Raw genomic sequence first — 23,550 nt, 5'->3', positions numbered from 1 at the left:
TTCTCGTTAGGATCCGGCGGAACTTTGTCTGATCGATTGCGAATGTGGCAATCGCTGGATTCTCACGAGTAATTGATGTTGTAACTGGATCTGGAGTGGTTTCGTTTCCGAACATCCTCTGATCGACCCATTCATCGACTAATGCCAATTTTCAAATTCTCGCTGGTCACAGGCTTTTTGTTTCGAAGCTGAGGCTTATCAGTAAATGCTTCGCACCCTTCTCAAAAGGGCTGGGTTCTATGACTGGTAGGGGGTGGTTGTCAGTTCAGAGAGTCGGACAATCTAATGCCAAGACTGCGGACGGAATAATTATGCTCCGCCGCGTATTGGAAGCCTCGCGTCTCCTTTGCTGAGCAATTGATCCATCATCAAGATCTTGATGACAATGATGGACACTCTCCTCTGAGTGAAGCCATCGTACTCCTTTATGTTTCTGCTTCACTCGCAACGGGAATTCTACTGAACTTGGGAGTTTGCGGCGAGGAACCCGTTATCTTTGATTTCACCATCATCATGAAAGTCCTCTCTTCTCTATGGGCATTCCTGGCCTTGAGTGCGATCACCCATGCCGCCCATACATCCAACTGGGCGGTCCTAGTATCGACCTCTCGCTTCTGGTTCAACTACCGCCATCTTGCCAACACCCTCTCCCTATACCGAACCGTCAAACGTCTCGGCATCCCCGATTCTCAGATCCTACTGCTCCTGCCCGACGATATGGCCTGCAATCCTCGAAATGCCTTCTCCGGCACCGTTTACTCCAATGCGGACCGCCGTATGGACCTCTATGGTGAAAATGTCGAAGTGGACTACCGCGGCTATGAAGTCACAGTGGAGAACTTCATCCGCTTATTGACCGACCGTTGGGAAGAGAGCGTCCCCGCCAGCAAGAGGTTGCAGACAGACGAAGGAAGCAACATCCTGATCTACATGACCGGTCATGGTGGGAGTGAGTTTCTCAAATTTCAAGACAGCGAGGAGATCTCCAGTTGGGACCTGGCCGACGCCTTCTCCCAGATGCGCGAGAAGAAGCGTTACAATGAAATGCTGTTCATGATTGATACCTGTCAGGCCAACACTCTGTATCGACAGTTCTACGCTGAAGGTGTCATTGCAACGGGCTCTTCCGAAGAAGATGAGAGTTCTTATTCGCATCACGCGGACAACGATGTTGGGGTCGCTGTCATTGACCGATGGACATATTACGTACTCGAATTCCTCGAAACGCAAGTCACGGGTCCAACATCAGACAAGACGCTCGGCGATCTCTTCGACAGCTATGATGTGGGCAAAATACACTCGAGGCCAGGCGTCCGCTGGGATCTATTCCCAGGTGGAGAGGGGGCAGGCAGAAGTCGACGAGTTGTTGATTTCTTCGGCAATGTCCAGAGTGTCGAAGTCCAGCAGAACGGGAACAACAAAACTGGACCTGAACTTCTGAAAGACGACATTGAGGGTTTGAAGCGACTAGTCCAGGAGTACGAATCATTCGCCCAGGCTCAGGAAGGAAATCAAACTCAGATGGCTGACATTTTGGCCCGGAGGAGCAAAGACGCGCAGTCGACTCGGACGTCGAAAATGACTCAACGACCAAACACAGTCCAGAAGGTCAAGCTTGCAGATGATACAACGACTCAATGGACTCGACAGGCTGCCGGTGTTTCCGTTCTCTCCGGGCTTGCCGCTCTTTGGTACTTTGCGCCCAAGGCTATCTCGAGCTGAGTGTTCCGCTGTTGACATCGAAAGCCAAGTCTACTACTGTTGACAATATCGCTACATGCCAGGTTTGGCCTCACTCGATGGATGACTTGGGGAAGCCTTTGTCAGCCAGCTAGTTCCACAAGCCTACCTGCAGTCATGGTGGAAGGCTAGAATACCTAAGCCGCTCTACAGTACTGATAGCCATGTCCCTGAAGGAAGCCTGAAATACCGTCAGCGCCAAGACGAGGAACCGTCAATCTGGACCTACAAACCGATCGGCTTGGGGTACCCTACCGAGGTCAAACCAATGATCTGCTGTCTGGCTTGGTCTGATGTCGTGACCAGCCATACAGGGGATACAGGAAAGGCGGAGGGATTTCGCAGCGCCATGTCTCCTGCAGCCACAGTGCGATGGCCGTGGAAGCTATTTGAGGAAAACGAGACCTTAGGTTCGTTCTGCTCCCTTGAGACTTCGCATCGGCAAATACAGAATTCCTCATGGAGTTGCCGATAAATGTACACAGCCAAGCCCATCTTGCAATCACTCGGCAAGCGAAGTCACTGTTCGGCCGAGATGCTATTGAGATAGGGGTTGACCGTTAACGGTATAAACGTGTCTCAGCGGGGGATTTGGACTAGATTACAAACGTCCGAATGGAAGCCGTTTCAACACGTCGGAAAATGAGGTCACTGTAGAAATACAGCATTCAGTACAGGAATGAGATGTCAGAACAGGCACGAAGAAACCGTAGAATTATTTTTCTTGTCTTGCACGCTCTGGCAAAACGTCTTGTCTCCGCCCAGATTCGTCTAAACTGAAACTGAGACTCAACTATCTATATGCCTGCTATTCATGGCACGGTTTCAATGAGCATACTCTTGTATTGTTCATATTCATAGTCACATGTGTCTCATCCGATCACGAACGTGTCGGTCCTGCATCATTAAGCCGTACTGTCTTCCCACCTGCCCCATCAGTCCGCGGCCCATTTCAAGCATAGTTGAAATTATTCCGACAAAGCGGACAACTCGATGAATTGGAGCTCTTGAACCACCGGAACAAGCAGACACTGTGGAATGTGTTCCGACACGTCCCACAGCGCTTATTTGGCGTTTGCATGTCCGTGCCGATAATACTGTAGCAGATGGCGCATTCGCTCTGGCCCTTCAACGCGCCCTGGACATTGCGTCTAAATGCGATGAGTCCCTCAATGATGCTGCCGGTGCTGAAGATGATGATCTGGAATGTGCGCAGCCACGATTGCCAATTCTTCTCCGAGACACCCACTCGTGTCCGCGATGAAACGGTGGGAGACTCAAGAGGGTAGCTGCTGGGCAGAGTAATGGCGAGAGAGATGGGTGGGGACTCCGGGTCAACGGCGATGGATGCGACGGCTTCGGAGCCGTTGGTGGAGGATTTGACGGTGATGGCTGCTTCGGTGTCGTCTTGGGGTTGAGCTGCCACCCACTCGGTTACGGTCGCGATGGCGGTCGAGGTCAGGGTTGAGGTGAAGTACTTCTGTGTCCAGGTTTCCAGCGGTGTTTTAACGCGGTTTTTCTGCTCGATGAACCAGCTGCGCGTCAGACTAGGAAGGAAGAGAAGGGAGCAGTAGTAGAGGTGTACCACCAGGTGTTGTTCTTCTGCTTGTTCCGTCTCGGCAGAGCTGGGCTCGAAGGACTTGACATCAACTTTAGATACGTCCAAAGGTCGTCCACTAGTGATGCGACATACATCACAGATCAGGTTGAGTAGACCAGGGAGAATATTCTGTGACTTGATATCCACGCTATAAGCTTCTCGGAGTTGGTACGATGCGGTGGTGAAATGGTCAAAGACCAAATGCCAAGCCAGAAGATAACTCTGACGGGCTGTAGCTGGAGTGTGTTCTGATGGACTGGGCGTGTCAATCAACAGATTTGTTAGGTCTGTTGGCAGATGCACGGCAACTTTCTCCAAAGCCAGATCCAAGGAAATCCCTTCTTGTTCTTTTGGTATTGACCGGTGAAGGAGATCATACGCTGCACCACGCACAGAATCTTCTGCTGACGATAACAGGAGATATAACTTTGGATCATGAGAAGGAGAGATTTGCACAATATGCCTCCTTAGAAGGTCGGCAGTTATTCGACGGGGTTGATTGATGCCTGGTGCCGATTCCGAAAAACTCTCTAGACATTGCTTGAGACCGTCTTCCAGTTCTGGTTTCTTCGATGCCCAGGCTTCAGACAAATCCTCATTGATATCCTCGACGTTAGAGAGGGTCTTCAGCCGCCCGTAGAGCCTCAAACTTGCATGCAAGAGAGGAAGATTATCCTGCTGATTGTCATTTACCCAGACTTTGCTCAGATGATCTAAGATTTGCTCCCAGTGGTCGCCGTAGATGTCAGCCGTCGCCGATATGACAGGGTCCAGGAGCTTCATCACTTCACACTGTACAGCAGTATCGTCCGAAGTGTCACCGAGTAACCGAAGCAATGCCTGCATCAAGAATACAACTCTTTGATTGGGTATTGTCTCCAATGCATCAGCATTGCCACCGAGTAGTGTGTTCAACAGTACGAGACGCCCGACTGTTACCGATGGCTCCTGGGAAGTCTTGAGCTCCGTGCAAAGGGCAATCAATTCGTTGAGGATTCTTCTACCATTCTGGGCGCCAATGAGATAGTCGTGTGTCGCTGAAAGAAGGCTTACAGATCGGACCAGGTTGGTAGATCGGTGTACATTTGCGATATCTTTCTCGAAAGCAGTCAATATAGGCGCTGGACCTTGCACATCGATGTGTCTGGACATGATATCCGTGAAGGCCAGGCCGTCCAGATATGCAGGAGGGCTCAAGCTACTCGTGGAATGAATCAAATCGGACCATAATGTAACCATAGCTTCCGTTTGTGACCAATCTTGAAGTAGTGTCGAGCCTTGAGCAAGAACATCGGCTGCTTCATCGATAATCTCCAGGCTATTATTTAGCCATAACTTGTTCGCGGAATCCAGAGTAAACTTTTCGTTGAGTAGCTGGAAAGCGAGTGGGTAGTGGCGGAAGGTGGAGATCTTCTGCTCCTCGGATACGTGCTCGAGGATCGTGGCGTTGGACAGTACTTTCGTTGTGTACAGAGTAAGTCGGAACAACAAGGAAAAACCTTCCGCATCAGTCGTTGGCGTCGCGATCGTGATAGAAATGTCTGGTGCAATCAGGAAGAGCAGACCTTGAAGAGGGCTCGTGATGGCCAAGGATGTATTTCGAGCCGTAGAGAGGTAGGGCTCTAGAGCAGTAGACCATTGATCTTTAGATGGCAAGATTGAGGGATATGAAGCTGTAGTTTCTTGCTTGGCCTTTCCAAATTCTTCATTGGCCAGATCAATAACGGTGAAGATGGGCAGAGGAGCTCCTTCACCTGACAATTGTTCCGCGATCAATTCTTTCGAAGAAACAGCATTTACCGACTCGCCCACAGAAGGTAATGATCTAAGCTTAGACGCCAGTGAAGCTGAGAGTTCGGCTACCGCAGTATGTTGGGAGTCCGATAATATTAGCAGGCTGGAGAGTAAGGCCGTTCCGGAGGTTTCAGAGAGAGTTGGAAGAGTTGAATTAGATGTTGGTAGCAGGCTCGACATGAACTCAAGTGTGGAATGCTGCGTCATTGGGTCTGTCTCCTGATGCAAGCGATTCAGTAATCTGCCATACCATAGACTTGAACTCTCCGAGTCCTTGAGTTTGGGATTTTGCAGTGCAGCTTTTGTGAGCGCTTGAGTAACTTCTTCATCCAAGTGTTCGACAATTCGTTGGGAGATGAATTGAGTAAGATCATCAGATTGCGATATATCCTGGCTTGAGGCTTGACTCAGAAGTCTCACTAGCGCATTGACTTTGTACTGATTCAACTCTGGATGGATCAGGGTGGAGATAGTTTGAGAGAGGTTATTCTTGGCTTGAAGTTGGATTCCAATGAAATATTCAGCAGAAGGGCTGTCAATCAAAGTCGGGACATCTGCAGCTAGGAAATTGGTCAGTGAACTACTTTCTGAGTGTTCTGGTTGGGTTATCATCGTCTCCAGGAAAGCCGCAGCGCCATATGGTTTCCCATTTCGCGCTTTAAGGATGTGGATCGCTGTGGCTGTGAGGAAGTCGTCCGAGGCTCTCAAAATTTCAAGGAGTTGCGGCCGAGTATCATCTGCGGGACAGTCTCCCTGAAGTACTAAAGTTCTCAACCGTAAGAACCGTAGCGTGCATGCAATGACAGCATCTTGTGACTTTTTGAAATCCGCAGAGGACTCTGGCAGCGAAAGTCTCATTCCATCAGCGATTGATTGAGCGATGTTCTCCCATGTCGTTCGAAACAGCGCAACAAGGCCGCGCTGAAGTGTAGCCAAAAGAGCAAGAGAACAAATCTTTGGAGCCGAAAGAGTGGGAACAACCCATGCCGAAATCTGAGGATTAGGAGAGATATAGTGGAGAATCACGGGTAGGAGGTTCTCGTTAAAGAGTAGCTCATTTGACTCCGCACTCGGCAACTGGTCTATCAGCCAGAAAGCTGTTTCAACATAGACGTTCCATGCAGTGTCCAGATTATTACGAGGTTCGTCACGGTGACTGATACCGGTTCTCAGCGAGTCAAGAATAAGAGAGACATCTTGTTGATTCACAACTCTATCGTCTGAGTTGGGTGACAAGATTGACGAAGGAAGCTTCCTCAACAGAAGGGCCGTATTCTTCCACCAGGCCACCAAGCCATGTTGGGAGCCATTGCGAAGGTACTGTTGCAAACGTTTCGAGGAGGAAGTCTTGAGTGTGTAATCGCTGGTCCACAACTCAGGGCGCACGTTGGTCAACGATAATAGTGCCTCTGAGAGTTGAGTGCTTGAGCCCAATTGGGAAATGTGCAGCGCTTTGCCAACGAAGGTCGTACTGACGATTTTATAATCCAGGTCCGAAGGAAATGAGCGTATGCATAGAACAATCAAACTGTATGTTCCTCTCCTTAGTGACGGATCCGAATGGTAGGCATATTCCCAGAGTCTTTTGTTTGTCACCAATTCGCGAACGTCTTCAGGTGCAGAAGAAGCACCCTCGAAATTGAGCTTGATGGTCTGAGTCAGCATATGCATGCCATTCCCGACCACTCGAATAAATTTGGCTTCAGCATCGTCTGGACTGGTGGAACGTTCGTCGCTTAGAGTTTGGGGAGTCTGATCCAAGATCGCGTCCTGGGCGTACTTGACAAGAGCATCCTTGTACACTTTCCACAGAGCCCTCCTCTTTTCGTCCGTCGAGAAGGAGGTAGCAATGGATTCCTGAGCGGCACGAGCCACCGCCTTGTCGCTGTCGTAGGCACCTGAAAGCCAAGAACCAATGACCCGGGGCAGGAGCGGAGCAATTCGTTTGCCAGACGAAACAGTCAGAGCACCTTGTACAGTATGGGAAAGTTGGCGCACTCTCCGAGAATTGTCGATCGAAGTTCGGGGATATAGGCTGACCCATGCATCGAGTAGACCGGACTCGACTACCTGCGCTGAAGTGATGTATTCTTGCAACTCTTCCAGGGCTTTTGATTTGGTGGTGCTGTCCTTTTTGCCCAAGTTTCTCAGGGAGACGATCACATTGGGGTCACTGATACTGCTTAAATCAGGAAATTCGGTTATGTAGGAGAGAGACGAAGGCGCAGTTTGGAAGGAGCCGCCAAAGCCAAATGAGGATGAGGATGAGCCAAAGGCAGCGGCAGCGGCAGATGCGGAAGCAGCACGAGCACTGGAGGCATGAGACTTGAATTTCTTGCTCATGCTGCCCTACTGTACTCTTTGCCGGTGATTGAAGGACTGGAGAGGATGACTCGGGTTTGAGATGGAGATCATGGTGGACATTGGAGATGGTGGGGTTTCGAAAATTATATCAAATGACGAATGATGGTGTTGTGTTTTTCGCAGCCTGATAAATAACCCGGGGCTGGGATTGTTCCGTGCCGATAGCCTTACGTCATCGACGCGTCGCGGGGCTGGCACGTCGAGCCTCACGCGTCTCAACTGCATTTTGTCAATGACTTTCAGGTCCATTTGGGCATTCATCCCTTCATCCCCAGCAAGTGCATGCTTTGATTCAAATCATGTCATTAAATGATGAACAGCTATCTTCTACAGTAGTCCTGATACCTTGGCTTTTTACCTTTGCAGTCTCTCAACCGCAAACTCGTCTTCATTTTCATCAGACCGGATCTGATCATGGATCAGAACTCTTGCACGGTTTGCAAGTCTACTATACACCACATTTTTGGGGGCTGCACTGCCCCTCGATCATAACGGGTCGTGGCCAATGCCTTTTGTGTCAAAGAGACAAAAGGTTGGGCATCTAGTCGTATCGGGCCTGGAAACCAAGATGTCGAGGGGGACTTCCCGTGATAGTGATGCTAATGCGGCTTCGCTCCGTACCATCGATCTCCAATGGAGACGGCGGTTTAGGAGGATGGTGCACTTCAATCACATGATGGGTCGTAGCTGCCACGGTCCTTCCTCCTCTTATCGATTTTGTGTCGAGTTCATAGGTTGGAGGAGGGTCAATTACTTCCTGTGACTCGCCATCGAGTCTGTCGTGAACTCCCCGAATCCCTTGTGGGCCTCGTGTTCGTCTTCGACGTTTGTTCCGTATGTAGAGTGCGATGGTCAAGGCGCCCCCAAGAAGTATTGCACCAATTGCAATCCCAATCCCGGCTCCTGCGGCCGCACTGAGACCTTTCGAGCCTGATCCAGAAGAATTCTCGGGCGTAATAACAGGTCTAGCGTTGGTATTATTTGGATCGAGAGGGCTATGTTCAAGACTATGATTAGCACATGTCCCTCCCACAATGCTTGAAAGATATATCATTACCTGTTGATGATTTGGAGCACTCCGTTCGAGACAATATAATCCCTCGTGGTAATTTGTGCAGCATCAACAAAAACGTCGTTGGCTGATTCCGTCATCGTTAGGGGCGTCTGATTCAAGGTCATGATCTTGGTATCGTTCTTGAATTTTGACGAGTAGTAGACTTCTCCCTGCGCAATACTGTACTGGAAGATTGAGAGGAGGTCGGCTTCTGACAATCCATCCCATCCTTCAAATGTTGGTCCAAATCGAGGATCGTCGGGGCCGAATCTGCGAACGGTCAATTTCTATTTCCATGGTTTATCAATTGGAGGGTCAAACTGACACTGTCAGATCTGAGAGGCTGTTGACGATCGACGCGGCTGGAGAACTGGGGTTTAGAAAGCCACCCTTGTTGAGCAGTGCTACCAGGTTGTTCAGTCCTGCTTTCGTGATTGTCGCGGGGAGGGATATCGGAATCGTAAAGACGGAATCCACGATATGGATAAGCCCGCCAATGAAAAAGATATCCTGCCATCATCAGCATATGTCGACTCAAACCTTGGGTATTTCTGAGTACTCACAGCCTCGACGACCCGCGATTCAGCCTTGATTCCGGTAAGTATGGTAGGGGTATCATTGAACTTGGCCATCTCAACCACTTGCCCACCAGTTACATTGGTGTAGTTCGAATTCGACAGGAGGGTGGGCACAAATAGTGGTTCAAGGCCGAATGTTGCCGAGGGATGTGTCCCGTTTGCGATATGGTATTGTATCAGAGCCAGGAGTTCTTCGTCATCCTCCGGGAAATCCTTGTCAAGAGCGCTGAAAGCATCGTCGTTCGGAATCAGGACTTGATATTGTCAGTCTCCATGGTCCGCTTTCTGAGTCTAGGTGTCCATACCACTAAATATACCTCCGTTCAAGATTTCCACTACATCTGGCAATTGCTCCAGGAATCCAGTAAATGTCGAGATGCCATTTTGCTGCCTCAAAATGGTAAGAATATCTTGATCAGCGGCAAGGCAGCCGATCACAGATATTGTGATCGCTAACAAGGGCTGGAAAAGCAACATAATGCTGATGAACAGCACAGAAGCTTGTGTAGATCCAGAATCATGGCCAAAAGAAGTCTGGAAGAAAGGCAAGTATATAGAAGTGGGCTCGAATGAGGATGGAGACCTTGCTTATGAGCTGGGGCATCTTTGAGGGTGGATGTTGATCGACCATCACCGCCTAGTCAAAAAAGGCGATTAACATGCCCATGCACAAGACGCGAACTTCAGGAGGCAGCTTGTTTGAGCACGCTTGCAAATACGGACGGTTGACGAACATGGGCTTGCTCCTCGCTTCCAAGTTCCCGTCAGCGTTGGTGAGGTGGACGCGCAGCACTCCCTACCCAGGACGGAAACGTGGCTCCGGCAATGGAAATTTTGGGGTCAAGAACAGGGATTAAAATTCAAGACTGACTCTTGAACTCTTTGGAGGATCATTATGCAGGGAGCCAAGGAGGAAAGAGCATAGCCTAACTTCCAGATGATCTAACAAACACGAGCCGTTCAAGCCACGGCCCACAAGCGTTTGTTGTGGTAAAAGACATGATGGAATTAATCCCTGGAGGCGGCTCACAGCAGTTTCGACTTTTCAGGGCCGTTGGTGAGAGAAGCTCAGGGAAGTGTTTCAGGATCGGGCGGAACAGGCCTCCAATGCAGGTACAGCAGCTAGCCGGATTGTTGAGCCTATCCTTGTTCAGGTGCCTGCGTCGAGCGCCGGTCATGTTGGTGGCGTGAAGTTTGTTGGGTCAAGACGACATGTTTATTGGTGATCCTCTCTGTGGGTGTGGATGGACACGAGCACCCAAGGAACAGCCCTTGGAAAAAGGAGCACAGTCAACAATGGCCGAAGGCTCCAAGAACCAAAATAGAGTATGATGATGAAGATCTTACCACTTGCTAAGTTTCGCAGCATTTCTGTGTGCGAAGTAGAATTTGGTCTGATACTTCAATCTCGGTTCGCCGTTAGACTCGATAGAGTGCCAAAATGCGCCCCCAAGGACTTGGTAAGAACAAGAACGCGGTAGGTGGAGTTGGTACTTCGTACCATATCCGTACTCGTAAGTGATCCAGAGCTAACTACCGATGAGGGACCCAGATACCGAGTACCCAAGGTCAAGTACGGAGTATGCTTGAAAGCATCCAAATGCTCGCAATATGGTGTGGTCCTTAGGCGGCCAGCTGTCTATACTCCAGGCTTCCGAGGTCATAGTGCCACCCAGAGTGTATCTCGTAAGGGACCTCGTACTTTGGTAGCTACATAGGTAGTCCATGGAGACAATTGCTATAACAACGACAAGGTGGATAGCTCTGGGTACAGATCCGGCAACATTGGTTTGGGCTGGCATTGACTCTGGAGCCCATTGAACCGGTCTCGTCTTTTCCTGCAGTTCTCTCATTCCGCCTTCATGCTAACTCTTCGGTGGCCACAGAGTCTGCTACGTGAACCAGATCAACACGGTTATGTACCTGTCCAGGCCGGATGCGTTCACTCTTCTGCACCTATCTCAATACCGTAGAACGCCGGGTGTTCTTCAAGCAGGTAACTGCTCCGATGCCTCCTCATGTAAATCCTTTGGCCCCAACGTCAATATCATGATTAGCAGCATTCGTCAGGGACTTGGAGCAATAGTACGGTCCCCTAGACCTGTCGATCGAACAGTATTTCCTGTCTCAGCCTGCTCCGACTCGGACATCGTCTCGTTGGAGCTTCTATTCCCCGTACGCCACGCTATGCACATCTGTCTCAACTTCTAGTCTCCTACATGTGTAGACTGCAAGGTATGGAACCAATACCGCGTAAGAGCACAAAGGTGTCTAAGCCGGGATCAACCTTTCATGAACTAGTCGTGAGATGGCAATCCATTCTCCTTCCCTAAAAAGTGATCCCGGACACTTCACAATGAAGCCTCGACTTGCTGACCGTTCCTTGAGTTATCGCAATTGCCCATTTTTGATTACACCCCCGCATCTCGCTTCAGAAGGAGTGCAAGTCAACCAAAGGATCAGTCGAATTTCAGTGGGAAGGCACCTTGTACTGAACTCGATGTCAGGCTTAGTTACGTATTCTACTCGTTTTCCAACCACATTGCAAGAACTATCAGACTCGGGCGTTCAATCAAGATGTGTCCAATGTATACCTCTTTGAGATGACGTTTTGAGTCTAACACCGTCTCCCGTAATTGTTAAGTGGTCCTTCACAACGCAAAAGGATTGTAAACTATAATTTCTCCGGTTGGCCTGAACCGAACTCCAATCGACATCAGTGCAGCAGCATCCTTTGTTCTCACACATTTATACAAGATGCATTTATTCATATTTGTAGGCGTTGTTCATTCAAGGCCATGACTTGTCTCTGCTGAACAACAGTAGCACAACCGAGATAATGTAGCCGTGCTCAATGTTTGATAGCGGTGACATCTGGAAAATGAATATTTATAACGAAATTGGAGACTGGGCATAGAGCACATCCACGGTTCCTCACATGTCTCGTTCATCACACAGTCATCTACGAAGCAATGCAAATGTTAACATCACCATGTCCTCCCTCGCATTTCTCCTCCTCCTGCTCATCTTCGTCATCCCCTTAACATGTATTTATCTGAGCTATCTCCCCCCAATATGGCTTGTCCAAACCATTTCGACCAGCAATCCAAGCATTCAATTCCACATCCCAACCAGAAAACCAATTCTCGCACTCACCATCGACGACTCGCCCAGCCAAAGTACATCGGCAATCCTCGAAGTCCTGCGCGCAAATGACGTGCACGCGACCTTCTTCGTCATTGGCTCCTACATTGACGGCCATGAAGAAATCCTGCGAGAAGTAGTCCGGCATGGCAGTGAGCTCGCCAACCACGCTATGCACGATGCACCGTCGTGGAAGCTGGAGATCTCCGAGTTGAGAGAGCAGATATTGCAGACGCAAGATAAGATCGAAGGCATTTATCGCAGTGTTGCCAGCGACGTCTCCAAGACCTCACCACGATATTTCCGCCCGGGGTCCGGCTTCTTCACGTCTCGTATGCTGTCACTTCTACACAGCCTCTCCTACCGTCTCATTCTTGGATCTATGTATCCGCACGACGCACAGATCTCGCTGCCGTCGCTCAACGCATGGCATGTCCTGCATGGTGCACGTGCGGGCGGGATCATTATCTGCCATGATCGGCCTTGGACGCCACAGATGTTGCGCCGCGTGCTCCCGGAGCTGAGGCGGCGGGGGCTCAGGGTCGGGTCACTTACGGAGGCGTTGCACTGGGCGGACGGGAGTGATTCAAACTCGTAAAGGCTGCCCTGAGCATTAATGTGTGGAGCGTAAAATCATATTTCGATTCATGCGATGTAATGTGATGTGCTAGCGACACGACGCAATCATTAAAAGGACAGTGCTCGCGATGCGTTTTTCGATCGAACCAATTTAATCCGCAGACCCGCTACATAATCATTCGGGCAAAGAATATCGCTCACAAACATGGCGTACGCCAACAAATGCTGCCGACCCGGAGGTGCTGCTTCTAAGCACTCTCATGCACCCACCACAGCCTTCAGACTTAGTGCTTCCAGGAAGGCGCCGAGATCCTCCTTTTTGACCTCGACAATGCTGTGGTCGAAACTATCAATCTTGACCCGAGCATCCGTCTCGTCCACGACCTCTTGAAACGCCAGGCCGAAGCGATTGTTCTTACCACCTCCGCCTGTTCCTACCACCACATACGTACCCCTTTCCTCATCCAAAGCCGCGAGAACAAGAGGCACGAAAGTGGGGTTTGACGAGTCGTCGTTGCTCTCTCGGTCCCGTTCGTTGATAGAAACTGCTTCGCCAACCCATAATGCAAGTTTCGCTAGTGCACCAGGAGAATTGGCAAATAGTCTCAGATCGGGCCCATCTTTGACAACACCCATGCGGAACGCACGCAGATGTCGGATTTGATGTTTGACGAGCAATGATGAGCCCGTACGGAATATGGAGCGGAGAAGGTGTTGGGCTTGAGGTATTGAAGCCAGGAGCTGTGTCGGGTGGCTCGGGGCAAGGGCATCGTATGCTGCGAAGAAGCGTGGCACGAGAGCTAGTGAGCGATCAGATGGAGGTGAATCGGTCGTGGATTGTGATTGTGACGGTGTCGAAGAAAATGAGGATGATATGCTGTTGGGTCCGGATGATATCTGAGTGCCAACGTCAAGAATCGCACCAAGAAGTAGGCCAACATCAACGGCGGAAAGTTGAGCTTTCCAACCCCATGATCGAATAAAACCCCAGCCTTCCTGATCGTAGGTGAAATACCCAGCTCCTGTCGGGACGAGATCGTCGAGCCCATACACGGGCGCATATTTCAGCAGTCGTTCTCGCAATATCTTTTTGAGGTCCATGTCCATGTGAGTGTATGTCTGCTTGCATTGGCTCAGGCTGACGCCCATTTTGGCAAGAAGTTTATGCAGTCGTTTCACTCCGGACTCGTTCCAGATTCTCAATCGTGAAGCAAGGTAGGGCGAGTGAAGCATGCTGTCATATAAGGACCAGTGTCTGAGTAATAGAAATCTCGGATCAGGTGTTAGACGAATGGAGGTATCGCTCGGAGAGGTGATTCCAGAGCCTGGCGAGACGGAAGGAGATTGATCGAGGGGCGGGGGATTCAATCGTCTGGTTTCGTCGCGCAAAATCGCATAGGTCTGTCGAGATCGATTCGATCGCCAGGAGTTATGGGGATGTTCCGATGGTTCTGGCTGTACAGTTTTGCCAAAGCTGGTGGAGGTGTGACCAGAGAGTTCAAGAGAGGTGACACCAACAATAGCTAGCCACAGAAGATCGTTGTCCTCTCGACCTAGATCTGATGCCAAAGAGTATGCCAATGTGGATATGGGTTCTGAGTATGAAGTGCCCACGCTGTTGTATTTCTCTAACACGCTTTCATGACTTCTCCGAAGCTTTCTTAATCGTCTGCGAAGCTGTCTGGCTGTGGCTTGGTTCGGTACATCAGGTTTGGAAGTAGGAGAGGCCGGTTGTGAAGATGTGGGTGTTCGGCTTCGAGGATCAGAATTGATTGAGGATCCTGAATTGGCCCTTCGCCTTTGCCGTGGCCTCTCTTCGTCGCCATCGGTGTCTGAAGCATCGCTGTCTCTATCAGACCAAGATTTCCTTTTTTTTGAGGCAGAGCCTCCTGATATGCCCGCTTCTCTTTCTCCTTCCTCCTCATCGTCCTCGTCTGCACTATCGTCATCTTCATCACTATCTGAGTCTGCTTCGACTTCAGGCATGTCCGACAGGGCGCAGTAGGCGTCTCGTTCGACTTCTAGGTCGGACGCTATGTCGCCGTCATCAAATACAATAATTCCACCTTTTCCTGGTTTGTATGATCGTTGAATGCATCCCTTGTCCACACCAGGAATCCTCAGGACAACGCCTTCTGTTGGCGCTTCGATTGGAAGCCCTCCGAAGACGTTGGACAAATTACACGGCCTTCTTGCATCCAAAACCCAGACTTCAACACCACACATTGACTCTGCGGAATGTTCTGTCTCCAGACCAAGTAGAGAGGCTAGGTCGACCAATCCACCCACTCCAAGGCATATTACGACTCCTCCAGATCCACCCTCGGATGTTTTCATGGGCTGCACAAGTTCTGTCCCGGCTTTGGACAGATCAGCATAGCCGGAAACAGGGTGGATTTTGTGAGGTATGTAGTCTCGCTTCAGCAACGAGGTCAGTATTCGACACGCGCATAGTGAATCGGGGTCGAGGGAGACGAGAAGTAGGACGGGAGGTGAGAGAGGGTGATGTGATCGGACAAGGTTGGTATAGAGAAGCGATATTAAATTGCGTGGAAGATACATATCGCTCTCTTCTTCCTATACGAGGTTCGGTGGTCGTATGCACACATACAGAAGCCTCAGATGGAACGGGTATGATTGAGACTCCCAAAGTTTGGACCGAGTCGCGGGGAGGATCGCGGCGCGATGTTGGCCTGATCACGTGTAGACATTGCCAAGATTTCGCGTCAAGGCTAGATGAATATGATGTCATCAAAACCCGAGGCAATCGGCGTCCAACCAGGAGCAGGGAATGGTCAATGTTTGTGCAAGTCTCACTTAGTCTTATTCTGTACATCATTCTTTACCTAGGTACTCATGTTGTAACTTCCGAATACCTCCAGGATTGGTACTCAGATACCTAAGGTATGTACTCTCGATCTCGAATTTGACTTGCATGTCCAAGTCTGGTGAGGAAGACTGGCTGTCTGTGCCGTCGCTCGGTTTGAGCCTCACTACCTGTAGATTGCCTAAGAATTTTCAGGCAGAGCTCCTAGCTCGGCGTCTGACCCTAACATTGACATTTTTCTGTTGATGAAACCAGCCTTGCCAGGTTTCCCATTCCTTATCACTCGCCAACTCAAAGTCAAAGTCCCTTAGAATTGTGGGAAGCAGTTTGTACATTTCGGTGTTGGTGATGTGCCGTCCAATGCAGATGCGCTTTTCATAGCCGAATTGTAGCATGTGTCTTTCCATGTTAGCCGCAGCACGATCGCCGTCACGGATCCAGCGTTCCGGAATGAACTGCTCGCTATCTTCTCCAAAGATGCCCTTGTCGAATTGCACCGCATTCTGATTCATGATCACCTCAGTACCTCCGGGGAAGAACTTGCCACAAATCTCAACACCTGGAGCTGGCACGATGCGAGGAAGTCCAGTGCCAAGCGATGGATGAATTCTCATGGCCTCCCAGACAACGGCGTGCAGGTATGGAAGCTTGACTGCGTCGTTGTAGCGGACGGGGTATTTGAGATTACCGCTGGCGAAGGCATCCTCGATTTCATTGCGGAGCTTGGCCAAGGTCTTTGGGTGTTTGTGCAAATGGTAGAAGATTGAGGTCAGTGCGATGGCTGTAGTGTCACTGCCTGCCCAAATCATAGTCCAGATCTCAGTTGTCACATCGAGAATACCAAATTCGTGGTCCTGACCCTTTTCATTGATGATATCAAGAAGCTTACTCAGCACGTCGCTCCGATTGACTGGCTTTCCCGCCGCAATGTCATCCATGCGTTGCTTTACTGCTGCGTGTGATTGGTCAATCACTGTAAAAAAACCCTTTAGCACCCGCTCGAGTCTCCGGGTAGATCATTTGGGTGAGAAAGTAGAGTGATCGAAGCCCATATGGAATATACGTGAGAGCAGCAACAGGGTTGGGCATCACATCCATCAAGTGACACCAGTTATTGTAGTCAATGTTGTCGCGGACGAAACCAAAGCCACCTTCACGACCATAGAATATTTCCCCTATGAAGGTGGTTAGACAACGATGGATGGTTGGTATACAACTCAACGTGTTGACGAACCAACAATATCGAATGTGTACTTCTTCAACCAGGTGGCCATGTCTACCACTGCGCCTGACTCAGCAAACTCTTCCATCCGCGTGTAGAATAATGCAATACAACGGTCAACACAAGGTTCATACTCCAAGACTGCACCTTGAGTGTAAAGATGTGCGACGGTCCTGCGGCGTCGGGTGTGCGCTGCCTCGTTGCGTTCGGTGAAATTGTCCTGTCGCTTGGTAATCTTAGGGTTGAACCCTTCGTAAAATTCACCTTTGATGAACTCATACTTGGGACCATAGATGGTTTCTATGGCTGCAGGATCTGAAATTTGGACCTGGTTGGGAGAGATTCTGACAAAAGTACCATATTTCTTGTGTAGTGGCAGTTGATGATCCTTTCAGCGAGCATAGCGTACAGCACGGAAATACCAAAGAGTGGAAATGGAGGCGAACCATGGGCCTGGAATGTCTTTGAGGGGATGAAAGAAGCGATTGTAGAATACCAGACCAACGACGTAGGCAGTGAAGCTGGCAAGCGATACTTGAAAGCAATAGACGAGGCCATCTTGTGAGACAATACGAGACAACAACATTATGGATGATTAGCGATTGACAAGGGGACGGAAGGAGTGGGAGAGACCGAAAGAACCAGTGGAACGAACAAACCTCGAACGAAGCAAAGTGACATGATGTTCCAGAGGTATTCACGCATCGCAAACACTAATCTTCAACTCATGTCACCTCCTCTATCGAGTCCCTTGAACCGATCGGCTGTCTGACTTACATTTAGATACATGTGCGCCAATGGCCACCAAGCCGGTACAGATTGATGAGCAGCTCCATCTCCAGAAGCTGTCAGAGGCCATGAACAGCATTAAGTTGACATGTTCGTTCAAAGTCGAGACTTGACATTGGCTAATGCACTTCGGCTAATTGTTAGTTTGTGCGACGTGGCATACCCAGACCCCTGTCATAGCACGCTTGACTTTAGGAATTTACAGCGAGAGGAAGGCAGTCCCAACTGATGGACTTTTCTGTGAGATGCTCAGGAACAATCGTCATTTCAGTCGTATTGATCGCAGTTTGACAAATTTGGTACAGAAGGCTTCTCAAGGCTTCTCGTCTTGATTGGTTCACCCGTTATCGATAGTACCTACCTAGGTAGATAAGAACGTAGGACAACAACAATCAAACCGACAACATGCCATTTGCGTTATCATTAACAATCTGTGGGGCATGCAAGAATGTCATTTGTCTCATAGAAGATTGGTTGGAAAGTATTTAATGCAGAAAATGCAACTCTGCATGAAGGCAACTTGTGATCTTGAAGCTGCTTGCCTGGAACTGACAGCTCCCTACGAATAACTAAGTTGGGTGTTCTTTCGGGGGGTTCCTCATCCCAACCACGTGACATTCACAGTGCATCACGTGGAATCACGTGGAATCATTCAATTGCCGTGACTTCCCCAATGCCTGACTTCACAGGTCGCTCTCTCCTCGTCGCAACAAAGTCGAGACAGAGAGATGAGAGTTGAACTCTTACATGGCGGCTCACTTGTGGACCTTGTGTCTTTCAAGTCATTCTCTCTAGCCTTTTAGCCTCACAATAATGGAAACCCAAATCCTCGCCCCTCTCAATACATTCGAGACTCAAATTACATCCCTGGTCACTTCTCTCACCCAGACCAACACTTATGCGAATGCCCCTCAAATTACCCAGAACTTATTGAACACCGACGATGATTTGACGACCTCGCTAAACCTCCTTCATCGGCACCAGCAAAACTATGCGCGCATCCTAAACCTCCGAGCCGAGGTGGCCTCCCTTCAAGAACAACTCCAGTCGACAATCCGACAGTGCGTTGCACTAAGAGATGAAGTTGGCCAGATCCATCCCTCAATCCTCTCTGTAGACTCAGATGACGATTCGGAGGATGAGGATGAGAAAGTGGCCGAAGTTGACTACCAGACCCTTCTCACATTTGCGGCAAGGATAGGGAAGCACAACGCTGCGGCAGCGAGGGAGGCTGAGGCAGAATCACGTCGCTATAAGAACTCGACTCGGAGCCAAGCAGTCAACATCAATGGTGGACAAAACACATCTGCTGTGGACACCGTGGAGAATGCGACCGACGAAACCCACGCTGAGATCGAACGGATCAACAATACCATTGCAATCACGAGAGCGCAGATGGGTATGGCATTCCCCGATGCCAGTAGTCTAAGGGTGGGAGAATTGGGGAGATTGCAGCTCTTCCGGGAACAGCAGATACAGTCCGCGCGTGGAGATAGTGGCGCTCTAGATCGGACGCTGGATGCGGAAATCGAAAGACTGGTCAGGGAGACAGAAGATGTGGCTGAGCGCTTGGTCGAGAAGGATGAACCAGATGACCCAAATACTGATATTAGTCTGAGTCCGGAGGTATCAAGGCAAACGATAACAAGAGATGCTCCAGCTGCCCAACATCAGACGGGACAAGCGGCGGGAAGACTATCGCAATCCAAGCCTAGTCAACAGGCACAACCGAGGAGAAAACTCGATTTGGACTTCCCTAGCAGTGACGAGGAAGATGATTAAAATTCGGCGGAACTCTGAGACATTTACAATCAACCGGATGCTGGCTCTAGAAGTGACCCAACTGGAAACAACAACAAATACTATAGGCATCTGGAGAATACAAGAGTGTGATAGTTGGCTCAGAGCACCCTATAATACTATTCAACCTATCAACTGCCAACGTCTCTGACACAAGTTTGTCCACCAGAGCCTACAAGTGTGGAATGAGCTTTGGTGCACAGGTGACGTATATTGCCACAACAGGTCCACCACCCGAATGACTAGCACATTACTCTCATCCCACTCGACTTGAAGAATCATCCCTCACAAATTATGGACGGAATCATTTCTCGTCCATTTGCGGAAAGTCTTGCCCATGAAGTAGAACAAGATGCCGAAAGCGCACCAGAGGAAGATGAGAGACATGTTGAGCATGATGGGAGGGATGTATCCGGCTGAGATGATCCAGGGGGTGATGAACTTGCTGAAACCATAGCCCCACAGGTTCTTGTTGACGGTGATGGCCACGAAGATACTACCAGCCACGGGCTTGTAGCTATCTACGGCGTATGTCGATGCGATGGCGGGAATAGCTGCTACCTGGATGCCTGCGCATGCATAGCCGACGATGACGATTACCTGAGGAACATGTTAGTCTCAAATTGGACTGGACGGAACTGGAAGGAAAAGGAGGGCTAGCGAGGGGTGTGGAGTTCTTACCTTCCAGTCCCATTTATGCTCATATCCGAAAGCCACGACGAAATTTCCAATCAACATGATGATCACGTACGGAATGAGGGTCGGCAATCTCATCTCCGGTTCTCTGACACCTTTATTCTTCCTTGTGGCGCGCGCCGCAATCCAATCGCTAAGCCGACCGTTCGTCGCGAGACCGATGATAGCACCGACGAGAATGGCGAAATTCGTGAAGCCAATACTCTGCGAGCTGAAGTTGTATGGCGGTGCAGCGAAGTTCTGGGTTTGTGTCAAGTTGATGGTCAGGAAGGAACTGGCGGACCAGGAAACGACGAACGAGCTCCATTCTACGATGGGGAACGCGAACAGCTTCCATGGGATCCAGAGATCGAGCAAAATGCTCTTGATTGGGTGTGCATTGTTCTGCCAGAGCTTGAACTGCCATTTCGCTGGGGTGCCCTTGTGGAGGTATGGGTCTCGTTCGGCGGTTGCGCTTTCGGTGAGTTGGGACAATTGTGCATCAGCGGCTGTGGCGGTTATTGGCTTAGTGAGAGGTTCTCCCTTGGCTTTCTCCGGATCTTCCAGGCTTTCGGAATGAACTTTCTCGTCGCTCGATGTTTGGGTTGCATTCTGGAGAACCAATTCTTTGGGATGTGCCCGGTGCCATTTCGTCTCCGGGAACAGGAAAAAAAGCCCGATAAGGATGACGGCGTGCAGAGCAACGTTCAACCACCAGAAGTTGCGCCAGTTTGAATGCTCAGTCATGGGTCCTGCGATGATGGGACCGACCTGAGATTCCCGGTGTTAGTCGTTGCTCAAATGCGCCGAGGTCATTCAGACTCAGTGTATGGTGTCACATACCATCAAACTTCCAAAGTACACTGTAAAGTAAAGAGTGTTATATCCGCCACGCTCGTGAAGGAACATGACATCCGCGATCACGGTGGGTTGAGCGGTCTAATTCAGGACAATAAGCGAATATTCAACAACCATCCAGGTTTATCCTTGACCTACCTCAGCCGGCCCTGCACCAATACCATTGAGGATACAAGCACCCATGAAACTCCTATAATCTTTGGCAACGGCGCGCCAGATATTGGAGACCAGGCAGATGAGTGTGGAGAAGATGAGCACCGGCCGCCGACCGAATGATGTTTGGATGGGAACCCTAAATACGAGATAAAAATATGAGCATATTGACCAACACTCTTGCAAAATGGAACCCGTTCCCCAGATAGCACAGTTAACGATTTGGCACTTACCAAAGGAAATTACTAAACCCGAGCACCAGGATACAGACACCGACGAACTGTACGACGCCAGCGAGATCGGTTTCGAACGCCTCGATCAGCTGCGGAAACATGGGAGGCAGCGCGAGCGGACCAAAGCCCTGCGCGAAGCTGACGAGCGTGACCATTGTCATGGCCGAGGCTTTCCAGAAGGGACTCCAGTTCTATTCGTTGCAAGTGAGATTAGGAACGTGATTCATGGTCATCGTTGATGCAATGCGACCTACCAATGGATCATTCGGGTCAGCGCTCGGCTGCGGAACCAAGACCTGGTCGGATTTATCTGATGACTTGACGAAATGGTGTGTGCCGACGTCGCTCATGATTTCCGTGCCCGGGTAGATTTGCGTGTGGAGCTCCTCCTCCAGCTGTAGAAACACCAGTGGTTAGGATCGTGGTGTCGGGTAGGACTGATGTTTTGAAGGGTTTATTATTTACCTGATGGAGCGTCTGTTGTGAAATCCGGTCAGCATAGTCCAGCACAATGTTGTCACATCGATATCAACTACTTACGTTTTCATCATAGTTCATCTCCATATTGGGCAACGGCGAGATTTGCACCAGTTGAGAGAGGTTGTGCAAGCAGCCTCAGAAGGCCTGGGATATATCTCGATACGCGACGACGTCTTCAAAAGGGAAGAAGCGACAGGACTGGCATGCATGCGCGAATGCTGATTCAAAGGACAGGGGGTTGGGTAGGTTGGTGGCAATCGATCAATATATATATGTACACTTGGAAAATTGAAACTATAAGGACATGACACGACTCAGATGTGACGAGACGAGACGAGATATCTTCGGTCTCCATCATTCTAATAGCAGATAGGCTTGTTTTCTGCATCTGGGAACAGGCGGAGGCCCGCCTCCTCCTCCTCCGCCAAAGCAAAATGTACGAGTAATCACAGGTGGGCCACGCGCGAGCAGCGCGGAGCGAGGCTACTGCTAGTCTGTCAGTGGTTCAGACACGTTTTCTTTCGAATCATGAAAATACCGAGTATCCACCCCCGGATAGAGGACGACTGGGAGTCTGGGACACAAACGGTGTTTGATAGTCTGTCGTACGTAGCCCCTTGAAGCTTTCCCTGCTCACATGCCGCATCAAATTGAAGTCCAGGTGTCGGATGGCCCAATGACAAAGGCAAACAGCAGTGCCATGTGTCTTGATGCAACTGTTCTAGACCCTGGTCGAGCAGGATCGCGGCAGCTGGGCGCGGCTAGACGGTCATTGGCAGTGGGATGATTCCGCCCCAGTGATCAGACTTCTCGTAAGCCCGCCAGCCCTCATTCGGGGCTTTGCCCCCGGGGGGGAGCTAACTCCACAGCCCACACAGACCCCAGGTGCTTTTCGTCTCTAAGCATGGGTCTGCATTGTGTTGTGTATCTGCGTCAAGACTCGTGCAAGCATAGCAGGGCGTTGAGGCTTTGATGCTGTGCTGACGTCGGCCTTTGCAACAGCCTGGGAAATGATAGTCAGAGCCGGATGATGCTTCAGCCGCTAATAGCCCAGTATGAGTAGGTCAGTTTGGAACAACGCATGTACCGAGCGAGTGTGCCTTTCGGTACAGGATTGACTCTGGACTGTTGGTTGCTCAATGCGGGTCTTGTTCCGCTCAGTCGATGATTAACTTTCCCTCGGTACTTACTGGGTAGAGACATATGGATCGAGACAGTGTCGACGGCGGGCTGAATAATATTCCCATGGTTCAAACACTGGCACATCAACATTCAACAATAGGGAGACACCAAACCCGAGGTTGAGGGAAACCGGGGAATCAAGCTTTTCCAAGAAATCACATCAACCCCCTCCCCTTGACGGAAATATCCCCGCGAGACGACAGAGCCATTCACCTGTCAGAAAATTACACAGGCGACCAGGTACATTTCCGATGGGCTTACGGAAGGATGATTGGAATTCGGCAAATGGACCAAGACCCTTCCACACCTCTTCAAGTCAAGCTTCGAAACTCCCGAAGAATCTCACCTCAATTGGATGAATCCATCTCACGACGAGATAAGATCTATGCTGTGCTACTCTCGATTATGTACTCCGTATTTAGGTTCTCGTATCGTGGGAGGACTTACGGACATCCGTGTTCGTATGGCGAGAGAAGAA

The 23,550-nt window shown here is 49.9% G+C and overlaps 7 protein-coding genes across 7 annotated transcripts; 3 read left to right on the top strand and 4 right to left on the bottom strand.

The window, feature by feature from the left end:
- Positions 1 to 513: 513 nt before the first annotated feature.
- GPI8 (glycosylphosphatidylinositol anchor biosynthesis) lies at positions 514 to 1,722 on the top strand (the record flags this gene model as incomplete). The annotated part of the gene is made up of 1 exon (XM_064849309.1): positions 514 to 1,722. One exon carries the CDS (start codon positions 514 to 516, stop codon positions 1,720 to 1,722), a length of 1,209 nt encoding a protein of 402 aa, XP_064704012.1.
- A 970-nt stretch (positions 1,723 to 2,692) lies between these two features.
- LTR84_005743 (uncharacterized protein) lies at positions 2,693 to 7,477 on the bottom strand (the record flags this gene model as incomplete). Its single annotated transcript, XM_064849308.1, has 1 exon — positions 2,693 to 7,477. The coding sequence occupies one exon, from the start codon at positions 7,475 to 7,477 to the stop codon at positions 2,693 to 2,695; it is 4,785 nt and encodes a 1,594-aa protein (XP_064704011.1).
- Positions 7,478 to 8,039: 562 nt separating this feature from the next.
- On the bottom strand, positions 8,040 to 9,607 carry LTR84_005742 (uncharacterized protein; the record flags this gene model as incomplete). Its single annotated transcript, XM_064849307.1, has 5 exons — positions 8,040 to 8,493; positions 8,556 to 8,822; positions 8,878 to 9,062; positions 9,116 to 9,384; positions 9,436 to 9,607. The coding sequence occupies 5 exons, from the start codon at positions 9,605 to 9,607 to the stop codon at positions 8,040 to 8,042; spliced, it is 1,347 nt and encodes a 448-aa protein (XP_064704010.1).
- Positions 9,608 to 12,122: 2,515 nt separating this feature from the next.
- LTR84_005741 (uncharacterized protein) lies at positions 12,123 to 12,872 on the top strand (the record flags this gene model as incomplete). Its single annotated transcript, XM_064849306.1, has 1 exon — positions 12,123 to 12,872. The coding sequence occupies one exon, from the start codon at positions 12,123 to 12,125 to the stop codon at positions 12,870 to 12,872; it is 750 nt and encodes a 249-aa protein (XP_064704009.1).
- Positions 12,873 to 13,111: 239 nt separating this feature from the next.
- Positions 13,112 to 17,460, bottom strand: LTR84_005740 (uncharacterized protein; the record flags this gene model as incomplete). The annotated part of the gene is made up of 5 exons (XM_064849305.1): positions 13,112 to 15,271; positions 15,902 to 16,653; positions 16,676 to 16,855; positions 16,915 to 17,246; positions 17,312 to 17,460. 5 exons carry the CDS (start codon positions 17,458 to 17,460, stop codon positions 13,112 to 13,114), a joined length of 3,573 nt encoding a protein of 1,190 aa, XP_064704008.1.
- Positions 17,461 to 18,504: 1,044 nt separating this feature from the next.
- On the top strand, positions 18,505 to 19,473 carry LTR84_005739 (uncharacterized protein; the record flags this gene model as incomplete). The annotated part of the gene is made up of 1 exon (XM_064849304.1): positions 18,505 to 19,473. One exon carries the CDS (start codon positions 18,505 to 18,507, stop codon positions 19,471 to 19,473), a length of 969 nt encoding a protein of 322 aa, XP_064704007.1.
- A 303-nt stretch (positions 19,474 to 19,776) lies between these two features.
- On the bottom strand, positions 19,777 to 21,974 carry LTR84_005738 (uncharacterized protein; the record flags this gene model as incomplete). The annotated part of the gene is made up of 8 exons (XM_064849303.1): positions 19,777 to 20,091; positions 20,173 to 20,937; positions 21,010 to 21,105; positions 21,163 to 21,316; positions 21,411 to 21,601; positions 21,665 to 21,805; positions 21,876 to 21,887; positions 21,951 to 21,974. The coding sequence occupies 8 exons, from the start codon at positions 21,972 to 21,974 to the stop codon at positions 19,777 to 19,779; spliced, it is 1,698 nt and encodes a 565-aa protein (XP_064704006.1).
- Positions 21,975 to 23,550: the final 1,576 nt, after the last annotated feature.

The sequence above is a fragment of the Exophiala bonariae genome, assembly GCF_035927105.1.
Source record: "Exophiala bonariae strain CCFEE 5792 chromosome Unknown scaffold_21, whole genome shotgun sequence".
NCBI classification, from domain to species: Eukaryota; Fungi; Ascomycota; class Eurotiomycetes; order Chaetothyriales; family Herpotrichiellaceae; genus Exophiala; species Exophiala bonariae.
This window is presented reverse-complemented; position numbering and strand designations above follow the sequence as displayed.